The following is a 16,381-nucleotide window of genomic DNA, read 5'->3' on the forward strand; positions in this document are numbered from 1 at the left end:
ACATATCGACAGAGTGATGTTTTTGTATGTACATCAAAGTTTTGCGTGCCTGTCGCTTTTTCTCTGCGATGCATTTTAGGGCCCGTTTGGATGGCCTCAGTTTTAGCGAAAACTGTCAGTTTTTCGAGAAACTGAGCAAACAAAACTGTAACCCCGTTTGGATGGCACAAAAATTTATAAAAAAAAAAACTGAAACTGTGCGGCTCCGGCCATGAAACGGGAACTGACCTCTGGAGGTCTTTTCTTCACCACCACTCAGTACCGCATTTTGACTTCAACCATGAACTCCCCTTACGGGGAAGAGAAAAAGCGTGGCTTTGTACAATGTGTCTATTATTAAAGTTCTGGCGAAGCCTATTCTTCAGGCTTATGGCTGAGTATACTGAGAACTGCCAAACACTCTGTTCACCTCATGGTTTTCCGGAAACTGAAACTAGACAGTATTTGGTGTCTCGGCGGGGAACTGAATTTCGCTCTAAAACTGTAACTGAAAACTGAGGCCATCCAAAGTCCAAATGGGCCCTAAGGTATCATACTTGGACATTATCTTCTCATTGCCCACTGTTTCTCGCCCCCTGAGACACGAATCGTTGAAAACACGCGGCTGCACAAGGACTGGATACACTTCAACAAACCCATGTGCATTTTCTACTGTGGTTCGAGTCACCATGGTTAATTCATCGAAGCCAATATTAGTTGGAGCACGTGATGTCACTCGCCCATGATGTCACTCGCCCATGATGTCACTCGCCCATGGTGCACTTTAAGAAGCGCCTCAAGACATGGCTGAAGCAATTGGACAGCGGCGCGGAAATGGAGTAGGTGTGTGTGTGTCTTGCCATCATCTAGAGAGGTCGTGTGCAATCAATGATTAAACTGAAGAAAAAAACCCCTCTGTGAGTGGCTAGAAGGCATGGCCATCGGCGAGGATTGCATCACGTGTAAACCGACGGCGATATGATATTTCCGTACCGAGACAGAAGAATCAGCAGCAGGTAGAGTGGAGATTTGAGGTGAAGACAACCGAAATCCCAACGCCACCGCCATACACGCATCCCACAGTGATTGAACAAAATCCGTCATGAGCTCAAGAATTTTTGGCATTCGTAGCAACGTTGCCAGCATTTGTAAAGTGTAAACCGTATGTACGTACACACAAACCGTCTCCCGCCGTAAACCAACGCTTATGAAAACAAGGAAATCGTATCGACGTACCCATCTCATATCGTCATAAAGCTGGCCGAAAAGAGTATCTCCGCCTCAACCTGAAGAGAAAAAATCACCTTCCAAAGAGGAAGAGAACCGAAAAAGAAACACATCAAGCATCGAGAAAAGAAAAGACAAAGACAAAGCAAGTCTGAAAAACAATTCATTACCACCCGAGAACATGAAACAGAAACAATGGAAACAGAACTGAACACATTATCGCTCTATTAAAAGGTAGATTAGACCTGGTCGTCGCCGCGAGACATGGGCCTCTTCTCCATAGTGGTGGTTCGAGATCCCATGCTGGTCCGCGTCATGGTTCGAGCCATGGTGAAGAATCCCTGGCGGAGACTGAGCGAGGCGTCCTTCTTGATTCTGTCCGACTCTCCGCCGTTGAACCATCCGTAGTAGCGCTTGAGGAACTTCCAGATCTCGACACCGACTATGAAGACAGGGATACCCGCCACAGCGAGTGCCCATTCCCAAGTGATGCCGGTGTGGCGGAGCACCTTCCTGTTCAGTCCGGGGATGTAGATGACGGGGAAGACCGAGAAGAAAGGGATGATGACGGCCCAGAACAGGAACTTGTTGTCATAGATCTATGCCAAAGTTAGCAAACATGAATACCAAACGGGGGGCTAGAACCGTAGTAACTTACGTCCTTGAAGAAGGGGAACTTGGAATCAGTCTGGTAAGGGTTCAATCTGAACATGCTGCGGCGAAGGCTCTTGAATTCCCAAGAAGAGAACAGAATGAGCCAAGTCAACTGGGCGAATACAGCTGCACGAGCACGGAAGACTGTGTCGCACTGGGGCGAATAGTAAGAGTTGCAGTCCTCGCCGAGTTCACCGCCTCCGGCACCATACACAACACAAACGAACGTGAGTAGAGTGCAGGTTCCCATGATGAAACCGTAAACCACCATATCAGCAACGATCTGCCAAGTGAAGACACCCGTCTTGATGTTATGCGGCGGACGTCTCATGATTTCGGATGACGGTTTCTCTTTTCCAAGACCAAAGGCAGGGAACGAACTCGTGAGCATATTGATCCACAGAACCTGAAGCGGAGCGAGCGGGAAGACCGAAAGTCCATTCCTATCCTGGAAGGCCAAACCGATGACCAAGAGAATCACCTCGCCGACGTTGGAGACCAGCAGATGAAGGACGAACTTTTGAATGTTGTCGAACATCCTTCTGCCTTCCTCCACGGCTTTGACGATACTGGAAAAGTTGTCATCGGTGAGAACTAGATCGGCTGCCGATTTCGCGACGTCGGACCCTCCCTCGCCCATAGCAATACCAACATCGGCACGCTTCAAAGATGGCGCATCGTTGACACCATCACCTGTCATGGCAACGTATCGGCCGCGGCGGTTGAGAGCCTCAATCATGCGGACCTTGGTGCTCGGAGCGCAACGTGCGATAACGAAGGGCAATGTGGGCAGATCGTCGATTTGATCATCCGTAAGCGCATCGAAATCCATGGCAGTCATGCACATAGCCATCGCAACGTCTGCAGGCAAGTTGCCAAAGTCCTTAGGGATGATTCCGATCTCACGAGCGATAGCCCGAGCAGTTCCGGGGTGATCGCCAGTAAGCATGTGAACCTGGATACCGGCGGTTGTGCAATTCTGGACAGCCTCTTTGGATTCGAGACGGGGAGGATCGTACAGCCCAGCAAGTCCGAGCAGGGTGAGTTTGCACTCAACATCCTCGCGGGGATACTCGGCCCATTCGTGGGAGCTCTTGGGAGAATCGACGACACGCCTAGCAATGGCCAACACACGGAGGCCCTGGTCGGCGAGGAGGGTCATCTGTCGGGTGACTTCGTCCTTCTTCTCCTGGGTCATGGGCTGAATACCATCACCGAATCCGATGTCGTCACAGAGATCGATGATCCTCTCGACTGCTCCTTTGGTGAAGATGATCTGCTTTCCACCGTTCGGCTCCTGGAAGACCACAGACATTCTCTTGACGGTCGAATCGAAACCGTACTCTGCGAGTTCCTTCCATCCGCCCTGCTCGACGAGCTTCTTGCGGCCGAAATCAAAACGATGGGCGAAAACTTGAAGAGCAATCTCGGTTGGATCTCCACTCGCCTGCCAGGCATTCTCCTTCTCGTCGAAGCGTACGCTGGCAAGATTGCAAAGAGAAGTCGAGTGCAAGAAAGCCTCGAGTTCGGGAACGATCTCGGGATGTTCTCCATCTTGGCCCTGGGCTTCCGGCACCGGCTCTTGGGCGGGGACTTCGTTCGGGCGGTCCCTGATTTCCGGCTCGTCCGCAAACGTCAGAGCCAAGGCGGATCGCTCCTGATCACGGCGAGTTCGCTTCTCCTGGTACTCTCGCTCGATGGCTTCGGCGTCTTCAACAGGTGCGGCGCCAAGTGTAACGAAGCCAGATTTGGGGTTGGTGGCCGAGTTGTTGCGCTCGACACTGTAGATACCGATCTCGGGAATCCAGATTTTGCGTGCGACCATCTTTCCCTGGGTAAGGGTACCAGTCTTGTCCGAGCAAATGTTGGTGACACCGCCTAGCGCCTCGAGGGCATCGAGTTTCCGGACAATAACGTTGTTCTTGGCCATCTTCTTCATTCCAACGGCCATGGTGATGGTGAGAACGGCGATTAGGGACTCGGGAATAATGGCGATACCTAAATGTTGTCAATAAACCTCATAATCCTCCGAAGAATCATGATTACTCACCTAGCGAAATGGCGTAAATCTGCACCTCGTGTGTAACATTGAACTTGTTCACGGCGAACACGATGATTGCGAGCAGGAGAGCGCAACCGAACAGAACATAAGCAAGCTTGGCCAACTTTCTCTGCAAAGGCGTTCCCTCGGTGAGACCAAGGAACTTTCCGATGCCATCCCAAGCCCTCAAAGCAGAACCTTTGATAGGGTTCCACTTGTTCTTCTTGGGGTCAACGGAGCGGTTCGGCTTTTTGGGCTTCCTGTGCATCGCCGCAGCAATTGCACCCATCTCGGTACCCATTCCAGTGCTGACAACGATACCTCGGGCACGTCCCTTGGTGACCTCGGTTCCAGAGAAAGCCATGTTGATCCTGTCACCAACACTCTGCTCTCCCTCGATAGCCTCGATGTCCTTGATGACGGGGATGGGCTCGCCGGTGAGGATAGCTTCGAGAGCTGCGAAGTTGTAGGCTTCGAAAATTCGAATATCCGCGGGCACGATATCGCCGGTGGTTAATTGGATGATGTCACCGGGGACCACCGGGCCACTCGGTATGGTTTTGACGTCGATGTCGCCGTTACGGAGGACGGCCGCGCTAGGGCTCGAAAGACTGCGCAAACCATCCACGGTTTTCTCACTGATCGAGACGTCAGCAAGATGATTGTCAGTAGCACGAAAGAATGTTGCACATACGCGTTGTACTCCTGCCAGAATCCAATGGCGACATTAAGACATATAACTCCTGTGATGACGCCACCCTCGATGTAGTCGCTGGTGCCGTAGGATAGTGCCATCGCAAAGAAAAGCACTCTGATGGGGGAAGATGTTAGTCAAAGATGAAGGGAATGATGCCGACGAGTCGGTTCGAGAAAGAGGGTACTAACAGAATCCTAAACGGTATCAAGTCAGTGTCCACGTTTCAATCGATAAGCTGCCACCTACACGCCCGAGCGGGAGACCTACATTGCATTGGCCACCTGCTTGACGAGGATTTTCAACGGCGAGATGGCGCCGTCTCCGTCGAGCTTGTTCTCGCCATATTTTGCGAAGTTCTCGTCGACTTGTTGCTGGGTTAATCCTTTCTCGATGTTCGTGCCCAGCTCATCCGCAACCTGCTGCCACGAAAGCTGGTACGGAGGCTTCGAAAAGGTTGGAGCGGTTGTGGTTTTCTCGCCAGCCATGTCTGTCCATTGGGGTATGAGATTAGGCTTCTTTCACAAGGAGGGGGATGTGCGGAGTATTTATAAGGACCTACCAAACTCTGTTCCGTTGTTGTGCTTCGGTGATGGGGTGACGGCATTCGAAAAGAATGGATTGATAACAACCGTTAAGCTCCCCGCTAGCAACTCTGGTTTACTACATACCTTGGCCATGCAACCTACTCTACCTACTTTAACTTACTCCCCCACCGATGTGACCGCCGAGACCTGGCCCGCCGAGACCTGGCCCGTCAACTAGTGCACCAATAAGCAGCTGTGCACTCACAGAGGGCCAGCTCGGCGAGCACGGCGGCTCCATGACGGCCGGTACTGCCCTCCACCATCCACGCATGTCAGTGAGTACCGACCCACTCACAATACTCACCCGGTTACACTTCGATGACTGCCCCCAATAGCGACATCGCAGAGACGAATACAATGCCCTCCAGTGGTTGGAAGCGGCGTTTCTTCCGACGAGCACATTGAAATCGGGCAAGCGACGGATCCGTCCACAGAAATAATCAAGTGTGCACTCGTCCGTCATCCACTGCTGCTCCTTCACAAAATCTCGAAGACAGCCAAGACGTCCAAGACACTCCAAGCCAATGTCCTATGCGACTTATCAATACTTCACCGGCATCCTATCCACCCGCCACCAGCAATCACCGCTTGGCAGGCAGGTTTTTGGCCGCGATTGCGATCCGAACCGTGGCCTTCGGTAATCCCAAGAGTTTTATCGTCTCGGCGTGAGCTTGGCCGCCTCGACCCGCGTCATGGTTCTCGTCGGCGCTGACAGGTTGCACTTGCCACCTGCTCGAAAGGCGGCGGGTGGGTCCTACCTATCGTTCTCGAAAGCTCCGGACGCCGAGCGAACAGGACTAAAAGTCTCTCCTACATAGTACATATGTCGAGCACTTTACTTATCTCTCTTCCGTCTTCCAACAGGTTCGAAGGCGGAAGCCGTCGGTCGTTCGACGAGCGATGAGCAATAACGCTGTCCCGTGATACCGGTTAAGTGCCCGCTAGCAGCACACTATTGGTGCGAGCCCGTCTTGGCCGCCGTCTTGGCCGCCGGGATCGTTGTCGCCATTCGGGAGATGATATGCGAATACGCGCTTCAAAGATTATTTTTTGCCTTGGGACTTCGGTGAGTTCATTTGGTTGTGCAGGGTCTCCGCTTTATCCTACTGTTGCACGCTCAATTGTCCGTGGAGATGGGATCTTGCCGCGGCCGTCTGCGCTGGGGACTCGTTCACGAGGCTCTTCGACCGGACGACGTCAAGAGTTGTGGTTGGCGGCTAAGACCAACCAATCTCAGCTGCGCGCTTGACCGTGGGTTGCAACCGTTTTGGCTGGTCAACTTTCAATGTGCCCGGCAGCAAGCCAACCAACCGGCGAATAACATGATTGAAGACCACCGTGAACTGCAAAAACTATGCCTGTTCAAGCAACCTTTTACTCGTACTCTTCTAGGGTATCTTCCTGCATCCCCAAGGTACTCTAGCGGACTTCTTTTCGACTTAGACCGGCTTTCCCCGAGGCCGCCCCCCGCTAAGTCCTGCGAACAAACTCCTCGCATAACTAACTTACCACTGCACCCCTTCGCTCTTACTCGGGAATTCTCGAACTCAAAATAACGTCGGCAGTTCCAGTCAACTACTATTGACTTATTCAAACCATCCGAACCACGGGGGGATTTGAGGAGTGATCAATGTCTTACGGAGTCATGGTCCACTCTAGAGTCTAGACCCCCAACATTTACCTTCCGAGCCGAGCATATGGGGAGGTTGGACGTTCTTTTCCCCCATGCTTTCATTCTTGTTCTCGTTAAAGTTTGCCACTTGATTTGGGAGCGCTAGAGTTAGAGGCTTCCCGGTTTCCGAACATCAATGCGAGCTGTCCTTTCACATGATCATGGCGATCGATGACCAGTGTGTGACAGGTTTCGTCATACCCGACGGCGGTTCATTACATACACCAGCCGTCATCCGGAATTTCTACCAAGATCTTCGCCACTTCAGACCCTCGGAAATATTAAGTTATCTGATCATGGATCACCCCCCTTCCCTACGCGTTCAGCTGATGGACGACTCTAAATCGTAACTCTAATATGGGAAGATAAGAGAAAGGTTAAATACAGACTACATTCCATGCTTGGCCAATGCCGCTCACTATGTATCACCAGCAAAATGACAGACATGTCCGCACTTATTCTGGATGTCTGCTAAAAGAACTGAGACCGCCTAGAGTCGAGCGGGTAAGACAGCTCCTGTCCGTGCGGTATTCGGTGATCCGCCGCCACCGCTAATACTCAGCCCATGGAATACAAATTTGCTTTTAGACAGTCTTTGCGAATCTTTCAACACGAAAGCGCCTCGCTAGCTCAATCGGTAGAGCGTAAGACTCTTAATCTTAAGGCTGCGGGTTCGACCCCCGCGTGGGGCTTTCATTTTTGGCTTTGAAAGCCTCACTACCGGTATTTTACGTACCTACACCATCTCATCTGCTTCGGCCTACCCTTTGTACCGATTCCGTCCAATTACGCGGTGGTGGCTCCGTTCAAATACGTAGTCGGGGAAGGTGCTTCTAACCTGGACATGCTTTATCCGTCTGGTTTCCGCATGCTCGGCGCTCGCGGACCACGGTCTGAAGACCGCCGTAGGTTTTCTTCTAGCGCCCCAAACCATAAATACATAACCTGGCCCCCGTGGTTCCTACTAGAAATACCACTCGTGGAGTCCTATACATATAGGAGTCAAAAGACAAGCCAAGGACCTCTTTTCTGGCTCTTCTTTGGCACACTCTATGGACGGCACCGACCAGGACATGCAGAGAATATTTTTTAACAACTCGAAGTTCAAGGGGTGGTTCGCAACCTTTGTACTGGTAGTGTTACAGTCCGGGAAACCAGAGTCCCGGTTCGGAGCCAGGAGCGAAAAACAGTACCCGCCCGGGGCCGCTGGGGACCTGGTTACGTAAGGGATGTGATGAGGTGCCGACCCCGACAAGTGCACTGGCCTAGGTAAGCTCCAGTCGGGCTCGGACTCCGAAGCAGCTGTGGGTTTTTGGGAGGTGGGACCGGCGAGTGCATATTTCTTTACGCCTTGTGTGTATGAGGCATGTACTGGTGCCCCATCCCGAACGCCTGAAGCAGATGTATTATATATACTTAGACAATTTCACAGGGGGTTCATCAACCGATACCTACGGTAGTGTCATCCGGGGAAGTTCCGTTGCCGGGGACGGAGGGAGGGAGGGAAGTATACAGGCTCGCGCTCGCAATCTCACGTAAGTAAGTGCGTAAAAGACGTGATCGGAGGCCGACCCGGCACACAGCCAAGACCGAACCGAGACCGAGACCGAGTCTGAGTCTGAGTCGCCCCGCATTATGTAATTTACCCCGACTCCCAAGATCTCTCACATGCACACTCGGGACCTGGCACCCGTACGTGCATACGGAACATCAAGGAGACGGGTTACGTAACAAATTCATCGATCCCATACACACGTGCGTACCTATGCATGTAGGTAGATATGCACGGTGCAGATGTGGTGGTTGTGGGATGTGGGGAGAAGATCTGGATCGCGGGATGTATATAGAGTCTGTCTACATATGATAGGTAGGTACTCGTCGGGGCATATTAGAGCGTTGGGGTTCTATGTAGGTATATACATACCAGATCAGATCACCAAAATCTACCTTGGCCTCGATCGTCGGATTATGGCCAACCATAGCACATCACTCGCTTCGTTCTCGGCGTGCTCCAGCGAGCGGGAATTACCTGGGTAGGTAGGTCGACCGCTTGTGGACGGTTCAAGCTTTTTGGTATATGTATGGGGATTGTATTCCCGGCGGATAGTTATCGAAGACAATAAGACTCTATGTAACTTTTCGAGTCCCATAGGTAGTCGAAAAGTGTCCCAATGGACAAACCTATGCACTGACCGTATGGAGGTGGTGGTGATGCCCCGCATATAACGAGTTCACCTCAATGCACCAACCCAAATTGAACAGGTGACCTTCTGATTATATATCCTAGATGAATCGAATTGACCGAGTTACTGCAGTCTGACGCACTCCTATGGCACTGCACCTGGCGGCGGGATTCGGGAATAAGTCCATCAATCGTACGGCTGCTCCTCGAATATAAACGACAAATGTGCGGCGATCGACGCTGGGAAGGAGGGTGATTCGACTGTATGTACAAGTTATGTACTATATCTGCCAACTCGGAGCAGCCACGAGGCAATCGCGAGGCTGCTGCTACATACCGAGTACAGACAGCCGGGGACGCATGGTGAAAACTGGACGTGTGATGTTTACGTCACTTTCATACTCATTTCGCCGATAACTAGATTCCGTCTGCTCATATGAGTTATCGTATAGGTTCCGACCTCCTTTTCAGTGCAAAATATGATCTGACACGTAGAGAAAGAAAATTTAAAATCGGTGTCATGAGTTACTAGTAGGTAGGTACATGACTACTGCCACCGAGTGACGGAGAGTGATATGATATCACTCCCTAGTAGGTACATAGCTCTCCCAACTCCCGCATCCCTTCGGCTACATATCCTTGTCCCATATTTACAGCGGTAGGCACACTCGATGGGCTCTTCTATGTAGCTTCTATCCTCTCTATTGACGCGGTGCCAGAAACCATTTGCTATCTCCATACCGATGAGAAAGTAGACGCGAGTCTTCTCCGCCGGGCCGCCTTTGCCGCGAAGGAATAACAAGCAAGGCAGTGTCCGCTGTCAAGAGTACCCATGCTTGCAATACTATCTATCTATCTGTCGCGCCCAGTGGCAGCGCGACGGAGCGTCCGCTCGTACTCTGGGACCGACCGTCGATCTCCGGACGTCTAAATTTCATAAGGTTGAGTAATAACTACCATCACGTGTCGGTGTGAATGTCATCGCGTCTGTGTCGAAAGCGATTGTATCTAAAAATCATGTGATCTGCGTCTAATATTCGAGGACCACACACGACCGTGGTCAACCGCAGTCCTTCCGGTCCTGACATGGCTGGGACCGATTAGATCGGACGGACCGTGCCGGACGTTGAACAGCGCCTTCGTACACGTGTAGAGTACGTGCGCTGTGGCTGCTAAATGAGACCTGGAGTATTTTCCGGTGTCGAAAGGGAAGAATGAGTGAGGTTATTGGGGGTAGTGGGTTCGGAGACATAGTAGCCTCTGAGGGTAAAGACTCCTGCGGGCCGTGGTAAGAGACGGGATCTGGTTCGGCAGTCGCCCGAGAGTGCTGCGCACCTGACTTACTCTACTCCAGCCTTGTTGTTCAGCTTATGCGACAACCCCGCGTTTTTGCTTTTAGCTTAAACCCAAAGTCGAGTACACTCTGCCACGATCGTCTTTCCCCACGGAGAGAAGTGTTCACTTCGGAGAGAAACGTTTCGCACACAGCCACGCCTAGCCGAAACAATAACTGAGAGAAGACGCCCATCCTCAACTTCTAAGGAAAGAATCGCCGCCGACGGTAAAGAGCCTCACGAGCGGCAAGGAACACTGGCCGCTCTTGCACAGTGACGGAACACGTACTGCGGGCGGCTAGGCAGACAGCGCCGACACTTGCGACGACTCCATCGATGCTACCACAAAGTGCGAAAACCACTCACGCAAGGCGGCCAGAAACCTTTCGGGCCGCGGGTATACGCAGAGGTACCACGGTTGGAGACTTGAAAGCAGCCCTTTCCGCTAGGTTTACCAACGATGAGAGGGACATGATCGAGATCGAGGCTAGCATCGTCCCATCCTGTGACGCGACAGATGACGCCGTCACCGCTCTATTGTGCTTCAAGCCTAAAGCTCCCGCCTACTTGGACCCACTGTACAGAGACTTTGACGACACCCAGATCGATACCGAAGTCGGCCACTTGAACTTCGACAAGAACTTCTTTGGGTTCACCCAGCTCTATCCCACACCCACCGGGCACAAGATCACAGCGGAGTAAGTGGCGATGTCCTCTTATATCAATTCCGGTCATGTACTTATTCACGTTGAGATAGCATCATCGCTGTAACGGGGCTTGACGGCCATGCTTATGGCTCGTGGCGATCAAAGACCGAACCCGTCCGGATGTGGTTGCGAGACTTCTTCTCGGAGGACCCCCCAACATGTAGGACAATGATCTATGGTTACGACTCCAAGTTGGGGAGTGTGAGTATTCATACCGTTCAGGACTACACCTCCGGGCTTTTGGAGGATATAAGAATGGCACGGACAAGTGAAGTGAGTGTTCCAGAACGTCCGATATCCACCTATATTTAGCTAATATATTGTGACCGACATCTAGGAAAGGGAGCAGCCGATTATCTTCATTGGTCATAGTTTTGGAGGCATACTCATAACCCAGGTAACCGACGGCTTGTGGAGAATAGTTCCTACTCACTGGAATCAGCTAACGAGCATCCTTACACTGCGCAGAGCTTGTTAATAGGATCCGAGGAACAGTTCGGTGACATCGAGGCTTATTCGATATATGAAGCTACCCGGGCCTTGATATTCTTCGCCACACCCCATCGTGGACTATCGACAGAAAGTATTCTCAGCTTGATCGATGTAGAAAAGCACAGCGAAAAAGTCGCCCTGATGGAATCGATCGATAGGAACTTGGAAGTCCTGCAGTCGCAGCTACAGAGCTTCATCGAAATCGCGCTCCGTTTCAGGATATTAAGCTTCTACGAGCAAAAGAAGACCAAAAGGCTGGTCCAGGTGAGCTTCATCACATCTTACATATTACCACGCGATGACACAACACTTACTTTCTAGGGTCTAAATGGGACTTGGGCTAGAACCGGTGATTTCACTGTTCCGGTTGCTACTAGTTCAGCCCTGCTCGATCTATCCAGGAAGATAGAAACGAGAGTTCCAGTCAATGAAGATCACTCGACAATAGTCAAGTTAAACAGCAAACACAATCGAACATACAGGTCTACAATTTCGTACATGTGGAACTTGACGGATGGTTAGCTTCTCACCAACTCTGGATATAACCCTCAAGACCCTTCAAACAGTGCGATGAAGGTGCTACGCGGAGCGATTACGATCAGTCATTTGCGACTCATCAAGCTTCTTCTGAAGAATGGCGCCGATCCGGACTGTTCCACGGATGGCATGGCTGCTTTGCACCTGGCCGCTCAGCACGGGCACGTAACAATCCTGTTGGTGCTTTTATAAAACGGGGCAAAGATTGAAGCCCAAGAGAACAATGAATGGACGGTGCTACATGTGGCGGCTCAACACGGGCACGAAGCCATCGTGCGGCTGCTTCTCGACAAGGGAGCCAAGAGTTTACGGAATGCCCTGCAGGCGACGGCTGACAACGGGCACGAAGCCACAGTGAAACCGATTCTTGCCAAAAAGGGGACGAACGAGGACTGAACCAAGAAACATGCGACTGCCCTTGGCTTAGCAGAAACGAACGGACATAGGGCGTTAGTTGAGCTCTAATAAGTACTCATTAGGTCCACCCGGTTTAGATATGCGGCGAATGATTTGGTCTCTTATGCTTTAGTTAGTTCACTCGTTACTGAAAGCGAATGATGTTGTAATTACATACCTAGTTGCAAATAAGTGGGGACGTTTGGTGTAATAGGGTAGCCATGATTGCCAGGACAAGTCCGTTTTGCAATCTTTTCGGAATATGATGATGCCGAGGCGGATGCAGGTGCGAGCATAGGTAGATCAGATGAAGCGATTTCATCTACATCAGCGTTTTGTAGGTTTGTTATGTACTTTCCCTCCATGAAGGTGGAATACGTAAAGATCGTCCTCTCATCAGTAGTTATGCACGATATTTACAGCCAACAGCAACAGTGGTACCCACGCTAAGATTATGTGGCCCTGTGTTATCCCGTCACTCGGCGAGCTCAAGCGTCAACGTCACGATTCCAAGGGCACATTGATGATTGGCAAGACAGTGCGCAGCCGCCCCGATTCGGTACTTAACAGCCATAGCGTAGGAAGGTATGCTACATTACAACCTCCCCCGAGTTCTACATTGACCTGTCAAAACGGAAGTAGGTAGTTACCTAATGTATGTACCTAATGTACCAAGTAATGTCATTCACGGGTTGTTATTCCAGAAAGAAAGCTGCCTCTAAACGTGCCTTCTAGGTCTCAATGTATAGACATAATGTTTCCACTGTCGAGAATGAGAGTGGTGGACCCAGCGCCGCCGCCGCCGCCGCCGGAAGAGGATCATGAGCGATAACTCGCTTAGCTGGGAATCTTGGTGCGCCAAAAAGTGGGCACCGAGAACTGATTATTTTTTCCGCAACGATGGGTAGAACTCATCGTCACCGTGCCGCTGCGCCGTAGGGAGTCATTCGCTCCACAGCATAGAGTTACGACTGTCATCACGTGTGGGCAGAGTGAGAGGCCGGCGCGAGACAAGGTACCTAGAACATGGATTCGAGCGCCAAAAGGTTGGTAACGAAGGAAGAACAACTCCATCGGCAGATCTAGGTACCGCACTGGTTGCGCCGCGTGATGGTCTCTGAATGTTGATATATATGTCTTCCGGTCGTGGGCAGTTACAGGCTGAAGTTTTGGAACCGGCCGCTAGCGAAATCAAGGAGGAACATCTACATACGGAAAACAGTATATCACTAATCGCCAGACAAACAGGCAGCGGTTATGGTGCCTCACAAGCGGCAAGGGAAACGGGCGGCTCTTTCACAGTGGTGCGCACGCGGCTGTCCGACGGTGGACGTCGGCACCCTTAGCGACGCGTTACGTGCACACGCCGAGCGGGCGCCAGAGCCGGGGCTTTTAGGGCAATCAGCCACGATAACTGTTACGAAGTCTCCGACGCTATGAACATAAGTACCAGCAAACTCGACAGCCGTACATAGCAACGTCTCCAACGCTGCCGGAAACTACTTACCTAGTGACAATATCTAGTTTATCCCCACTAAACCTATATACTCTACAGCACGCATGAGTCAGGGTAAACAGCTCATTGGGATTTGCTGACGAGTAACTGCGAGCGAAAGAAGACCAAGAAGCTAGACATGTACCTACCTGTAGTCGAGATGAGCTTCATCGCGGATCTTGGATAATGCTATCTAGGTACGTGGTCGACAGAATCTAGAGTCTAAATGGCACTTGGGGCAGAACCGGCGACTTCACCCCAACGGCAAGTGAGCACGGCCGCACCACCAGCCATAAACTTCCAGCTCGATAGCACTCTGTGCGGTACCTATCAGGTGGCCGTGCTGGTGTGGTTTTGGGCAATTCGTCAGGCGCTCCGAAGAATCTAAAGCACCTACCGGTCAGTGTCACCCCATAGGCCCAGATGGCCGCCGGGCAACGACCGCAACTGGGTGCTGGAGAGCTAGGTATCACAGAGGATCACTCACTTCCACCGCTGCCAGATCCAAGTTCTACACTGAATGGCTCCATCGTGTAGTAGCCTATGTACCAGTTATCAGTGATCGCCAAGGAGCATGTCGTCAACCTCATGATGCGGAGACGCCCGTGCACTGAACCTTGCTCCATTGATCGAAACCTGTTGCTCCCAGGTAACTATCTTTTACCTTTTATGGAAGCCAGTAACGTGACCGCGTGCCACGACACGAGCCCATCGCTTCTTTGCACTTGAGTCGCGAGCTTCACGTTAACGTCGCATACCTACCTCCTACCTAGTACGGTACCAGGTAGGTATTTGTCGTGAGGCCTTCCGCGAACATTGAACCCCGGATTCGTGGGACAGTCAGTGAAGACAATCCCGCCTGGAATGTCCATCCGAGACTCCACGCCTTGCGCTGTGTCGTGCGGATCGATCGTCGGCAGCACAGAGTTCGGAGCGGGATGGAGCCCGCTCACGCTCACGTGGTATGACGCAACCATCCACGCACCCGATCGTGCACGGATGCCGTCGCTGTCTCACCGTTGAACCCCTCGCAGAACGCGTCTTCCACCTGCACTTGAAACAGGCAGTGTCGATCAGCTAGAATCCCAACTCGAGATTTTTCGTCCGTCCGGATTGCGGCTCCGACCGCCAATGGTGCTTCTGTACCCACCTAATGCTGGAGATACTTCTATGTGTACCCGTTAACTATAGCTAGTATTCCCACCACCGATCGAGAATCCGAACGCGCTCCTCCGCACGCAACGCTCCTGAGCCCCGGATTCGTTTCGCGAAGACCGACGGATCCCGGGACACACTGCATCTGCGATGATGTACGGACCGAACGTATGGGACCTCGTCCTTGTCCGCGTACCTCGCATCGCACGGCAACAACGCAGCTGCTAAGAGTACATGCATCCGCGCACGACCGGCGGAGTTCAACCGGTAGGCTCACGAGTCACGAGCATACAGCAGGATCTGCCGGTACGGTACCGGAAGGAACACAACAGCAGTCGAGCTGCAGAACACAACCATAACTACGTGCAAGCATGGTGATGGGAGCGCCAACCAGGTGCGGAATTCGAAACCACCGTCCGGTGAAGTGCAGCTTGTGCGATGCGGACGGAATCCCCATGCGTTCTGAATAGAGTACCGGTATACATAATACATACCACGGTCCACGGTCCACCGTCCACGCGCAGCAGGGAATGTCTCTGTGCAATTGGAAAGTGCGATTGGTACGCAACGTGCAGGTGCAATGGTAGGGCGAGTCTGCGTTGCGAGCGCCCAGTCGTTAGAGCATAGTTACATGATAGTATCATAAGAAACTCCTCGAAATTCTCATATTCACGGCACGTAAACACCCCGGATCTCCACGGGTAGGTGGAGTGTATGCTCGCCGTAGCATACCAGAATCCAGATAGAGTAGGTGTCGATGCCGGGCTGGTGCATGCCCTCCACTTGAAGGCGTGTCTAGTCGTAACACGTAAAGTATATGAAGGCGTGCAAAAGCCCTCGCCGCTGCACGCCCATCTCCTGAAGGAACGTGGAGTCCTCCTTCCATCGCACAGACGTGTAAAATCGACCGCCGCGTGGAACGCCTCACAGCCCGCCGCCATCAGGGTGCCCGAAAAGCCACTGTTCAAAACCGCGCGGCAGTGGCGTACACTCACGTCGATATCCATGATCCATCTCCTAGGTATCCGATCATCTACTCGCAAGGCTCGGAGCTTAACCGGTTTGTCAGCCAAAGGATGATCTGATAAACAGATATCGGAGACTTGGATGTACTACCTAGTAGTTAACTCCGCGCGCCGACTCTCAAACAGGTGTCTACCGAGTGATGCTTTGGATTGTTTTCTGTTTCATCATACCTACTCGCATTCAGTACATCTAGACTATGGGGC

The 16,381-nt window shown here is 51.9% G+C and overlaps 4 protein-coding genes and 1 non-coding gene across 5 annotated transcripts; 3 read left to right on the top strand and 2 right to left on the bottom strand.

The window, feature by feature from the left end:
- Positions 1-1,445: 1,445 nt before the first annotated feature.
- On the bottom strand, positions 1,446-5,083 carry BZA05DRAFT_444222 (uncharacterized protein; the record flags this gene model as incomplete). Its single annotated transcript, XM_051486902.1, has 6 exons — positions 1,446-1,805; positions 1,865-3,858; positions 3,911-4,539; positions 4,596-4,712; positions 4,787-4,792; positions 4,866-5,083. 6 exons carry the CDS (start codon positions 5,081-5,083, stop codon positions 1,446-1,448), a joined length of 3,324 nt encoding a protein of 1,107 aa, XP_051340498.1.
- A 2,390-nt stretch (positions 5,084-7,473) lies between these two features.
- BZA05DRAFT_t137 lies at positions 7,474-7,546 on the top strand. Its single transcript has one exon. It is a non-coding gene; the product is annotated as a tRNA-Lys (tRNA).
- Positions 7,547-10,620: 3,074 nt separating this feature from the next.
- BZA05DRAFT_275274 (uncharacterized protein) lies at positions 10,621-11,996 on the top strand. The gene is made up of 6 exons (XM_051480267.1): positions 10,621-11,068; positions 11,128-11,350; positions 11,415-11,474; positions 11,546-11,660; positions 11,728-11,833; positions 11,891-11,996. The coding sequence occupies exons 1-5, from the start codon at positions 10,707-10,709 to the stop codon at positions 11,793-11,795; spliced, it is 828 nt and encodes a 275-aa protein (XP_051340499.1). The 5' UTR covers positions 10,621-10,706; the 3' UTR covers positions 11,796-11,833; positions 11,891-11,996.
- A 305-nt stretch (positions 11,997-12,301) lies between these two features.
- Positions 12,302-12,502, top strand: BZA05DRAFT_336078 (uncharacterized protein; the record flags this gene model as incomplete). The annotated part of the gene is made up of 1 exon (XM_051480796.1): positions 12,302-12,502. A coding segment is annotated over one exon (201 nt), but the record flags the coding sequence as incomplete, so codon positions are not given.
- A 2,519-nt stretch (positions 12,503-15,021) lies between these two features.
- On the bottom strand, positions 15,022-16,365 carry BZA05DRAFT_395196 (uncharacterized protein). Its single transcript, XM_051483411.1, has 3 exons — positions 16,271-16,365; positions 15,189-16,206; positions 15,022-15,131 (listed from the first exon to the last, which is right to left on the bottom strand). Exon 2 carries the CDS (start codon positions 16,157-16,159, stop codon positions 15,512-15,514), a length of 648 nt encoding a protein of 215 aa, XP_051340501.1. The 5' UTR covers positions 16,160-16,206; positions 16,271-16,365; the 3' UTR covers positions 15,022-15,131; positions 15,189-15,511.
- Between the last annotated feature and the right edge of the window lie 16 nt (positions 16,366-16,381).

This window comes from Tricharina praecox (assembly GCF_024521635.1).
Source record: "Tricharina praecox strain CBS 144465 chromosome Unknown BZA05scaffold_9, whole genome shotgun sequence".
Classification (NCBI taxonomy): domain Eukaryota; kingdom Fungi; phylum Ascomycota; class Pezizomycetes; order Pezizales; family Pyronemataceae; genus Tricharina; species Tricharina praecox.